The 3,331-nt window shown below is 67.4% G+C and overlaps 1 protein-coding gene across 1 annotated transcript; it reads left to right on the forward strand.

The window, feature by feature from the left end:
* Positions 1-1,534: 1,534 nt before the first annotated feature.
* CHLRE_09g389809v5 (uncharacterized protein) lies at positions 1,535-2,686 on the forward strand. The gene is made up of 2 exons (XM_043065519.1): positions 1,535-1,642; positions 2,114-2,686. Exons 1-2 carry the CDS (start codon positions 1,569-1,571, stop codon positions 2,499-2,501), a joined length of 462 nt encoding a protein of 153 aa, XP_042920712.1. The 5' UTR covers positions 1,535-1,568; the 3' UTR covers positions 2,502-2,686.
* The last annotated feature ends 645 nt before the right edge of the window (positions 2,687-3,331 follow it).

Below are 3,331 nucleotides of genomic sequence, written 5' to 3' on the forward strand. Positions count from 1 at the left end.
CACACACACGCCCTAACTCACCTCCCCCCCACACACACGGCACCACCGACCAGCACCAGGGGACTTCTCTGGACGGCCGCTCCCCCAAGTCCCCCGCCCCGTGCTGCCACCATCACGTGGTGCCACTCCCGGACTCTTTGTGTTTCCCGTCAGCTCGCCTGCACGGCTGTACGGCCCCGTGCGGCTGTTCCTGCCCCCAGCCCCCATCCCACGCACCACCCACCCATGCCAAACCCTCGCCCCGCGTGCCTGCTTGCTGCCTGCTGCCTGCCTCCGCACCTCCACCGCCACCCCCACTGCTGCTGCTGCTGCAGCGCCTCCTGGACGCGGCGCATGTCCGACTGCCGCACCCGACCACCCACATCGCGGCCCGCTGCGAGGATGAGTGAGTGAGCGAGTGATGGTGGTGCGACTGAAGAGCAGCACGTACGTACGTGCGTACGGGTGTGGCGGCGGGGACCTAGATAGTAGCATTAGTAGCAGTGGTGTGTCCATGTTGTCAGGGCATCAGGCAGGGCGCCCCCTGGCATCGGGGCCCGCAGCCCGGCTCGCCAGCAGTGGCAGCAGGCCCAGGCCGTGTGTGTATGTGTGAGCCCTGCCGCACCCCCGGGCGCCACCCCCCCCCCCCCTCAGCAGCCCCCCCCCCCCCCCAGCAGCCCCCAGCCACACCCCCAGCCTGCATGCTGCAAGTGTACCAGAACGCACACCGCCGTGTGTCCGCCGCCGCCCGACCCCCCACCCCCCACCCCCCTCAACCTCCACGTGCAGCAGCAGGTACGACTGCACCTTCCGGTGGGTGGCTGGGTGTGTGCTGGATGGGGTGGTAGGCACGGGTGGTAGGTGGCGGAGGCAATGGGGTGGTAGGGGTAGGGATGGCTGGGGGTAACTGCCTGGCTAGCTAGCACCGCGCCGATGTGTCAGCGTGTGGGGAATGGTACCGGGAAATGTTGTAGCGGCAATCTCGGTGCGTGCACACCATAACCATGTCTTACATGCATTGCCCTGGGGAGTGTGGGTGTAAGGGCTCAGCTGTGCTGCTGCGGTGCCTGCTGTGTGTCTGGTGGTTTGCTGCCTTTAATCGCGGGGTGGACACGGGTGTCTTCACCACAAGCTTCACGGCAAGTGACGTGTCATCGGGATGGCGTTCGTGTCTACTGCGTTATGCCAGCTGCTACCCACGGCTACCCATGAATGTATGTGCATGGATGGGGCGGGAGCGCGCGGCGGGGCGCTGGCTGCTGCTGCTGCTGCTGGTCGCGGCCAGGCAGGCAGGCAGGCAGGCAGGCAGGCAGGCAGGCAGGCAGGCAGGCAGGCAGGTGCCGGCGCCACCCCACGGCGCCACCCCCACGGCGCCACCCTGGGCGGCTGCATCCCGGCTGTGGGCGAGTCAGGTGGCCAGCCTAGCTACACACGGCCCCGTGCGTGCTCACCTGTACCGCATGCACACGTGTGTATTTGCACGCTCGGAACCTATCCCCCGCCCCCCTGGCTTAGGCTGGTACTTTATTTACAACCCCCCTGCATGCCATGTGCTCCCCTTTTGTATGTGCTCCCCCCGTAAGAGGCGTATGGCGAATGTGGGCTTGGCGGCAGCGGTGGCAGCGGCGGCAGCGGCGGCGGTGGCAGTGGCAGTAGCTGCAGGGTAAGGGGCGGAAATGGTGGGGTGGGGTGGGGCGCCGTCAGCTCAGTGGGGATGAGCTCGGAGTAGCCGGCGGACGTGGGCGGCGTGACGGTGGGAGAGGGGCTGGGGGAGGGAGAAGGAGAGGGAGAGGGCTGGGAGAGGGAGAAGGAGAGGGAGAGGGGCTGGGGGACGGGGATGGAGAGGGGGAGGGGCTGGGGGACGGGGAGGGGGAGGGGCTGGGGGACGGGGAGGGAGAGGGGGAGGGGCTGGGGGACGGGGAGGGAGAGGGGGATGGAGAGGGGGAGGGACTGGGGGAGGGGCTGGGGCTGGGGCTGGCGCCGGTGCTGAGGCTCGGGGTCAAGGTGCAGTCCGCCACTGTAGGTGCACGTGGGCCGCAGGGGCATTGAGGGGTCGTCAGGAGGGGGGGCCGAGCACCATGCATGATGCAAATTGCTGTCAAGTACCCGGTTTATGGTATCCACTTGCCCTCAGCCGTGAGCGGGGCAGCAACGGCGGCGGCGGCGGCGGCGTCAGCGGCGGCAGTGGTGGCAGTGGTGGCAGTGGTGGCAGTGGTGGCAGCGGCGGCGGTGGCGGCGGTGGCGGCGGCGCCGGCGGCGGCGGCAGCGGTGGCAGTGGTGGCAGCGGCAGTGGTGGCGGCAGTGGCAGCAGCGGCAGTGGTGGCGGCAGCGGCGGCAGCGGCGGCAGCGGCGGCAGCGGCGGCAGCGGCGGCAGCGGCGGCAGTGGCGGCAGCGGCGGCAGTGGTGGCAGCGGCGGCAGCGGCGACAGCGGCGGCAGCGGCGGCGGCGGCGGCGGCAGCGAAGGCAGCGGCGGCAGAGGCACCAGCGGCGGTCTTCCACCTGCTATCCTCGTTTCACCATAAGACGGCTTTTTGGGCTGAGCCCCCCCAGCGCAGCGTTTCAGGGGAGGGGGGGCGAAGCCCCCCAGGAACACCCCTGTCCGTGGCTGGTTCGTTCGTGCGTCGGCAAAACATAGCATACTGGCGCAAACCGCGAGTGCTACGTATTAATATGTGTTAATGCCTATTGCATGTAAATAGGTGGCAGGGAAAATTCGGGCGGAGCGAGAAGTGCCTTCGCGCGTCCATGGACAATTGACTTTCGCGAGGTCGCGAGGAAAGCATCCGGTGCCCGCTGATATGCAGTCTCTAAGGCAAACTATGTTGGCGGCAAGCAAATCGGGGAAGTATATCGAAAGTTTTGAGCGACTTGCTGAGCCATGCCTGCCGACGCGCCAGAATGCCGAGAAGCCCCGAGGTCGCCCCCGCCCCGCGCCTAGCCCTTTGAGCGTGGGGCGCCGGGGAGGTGTTGAGTATGACAGGAGGCGAAAGAACTGCTTGGGGTGTTCGGGAACGTGACAAGGCACGCGTGGCCCCAACCCGAGTGACGAGTGTCCCTAGCCGATGCGCCTGCGTGTCGTAGCGGCATGGAGGCTCTGACGGGGCGTTACACGCCTACAGCTCCCAAGCGTACGGGGGCTCAGCCCATTTTCCAGCTGTACAAAGCTGACACCCCTTGTTACAAACGCTAACCACACGAAACCATCAGCACATCCATTGCTAAGTGGACTCTACCACCCGCTCCCACCCGCTCTCACCCACCCCATCGAAGCCCCTGCCCCCTGGGTTGGGCGACGACTTCTTGACACTTGGGGCCCATCTCTTAGGGCTCAGGCAGGTAGGCCCCAAGTGTC

Source organism: Chlamydomonas reinhardtii, chromosome 9, assembly GCF_000002595.2.
Source record: "Chlamydomonas reinhardtii strain CC-503 cw92 mt+ chromosome 9, whole genome shotgun sequence".
NCBI lineage: Eukaryota > Viridiplantae > Chlorophyta > Chlorophyceae > Chlamydomonadales > Chlamydomonadaceae > Chlamydomonas > Chlamydomonas reinhardtii.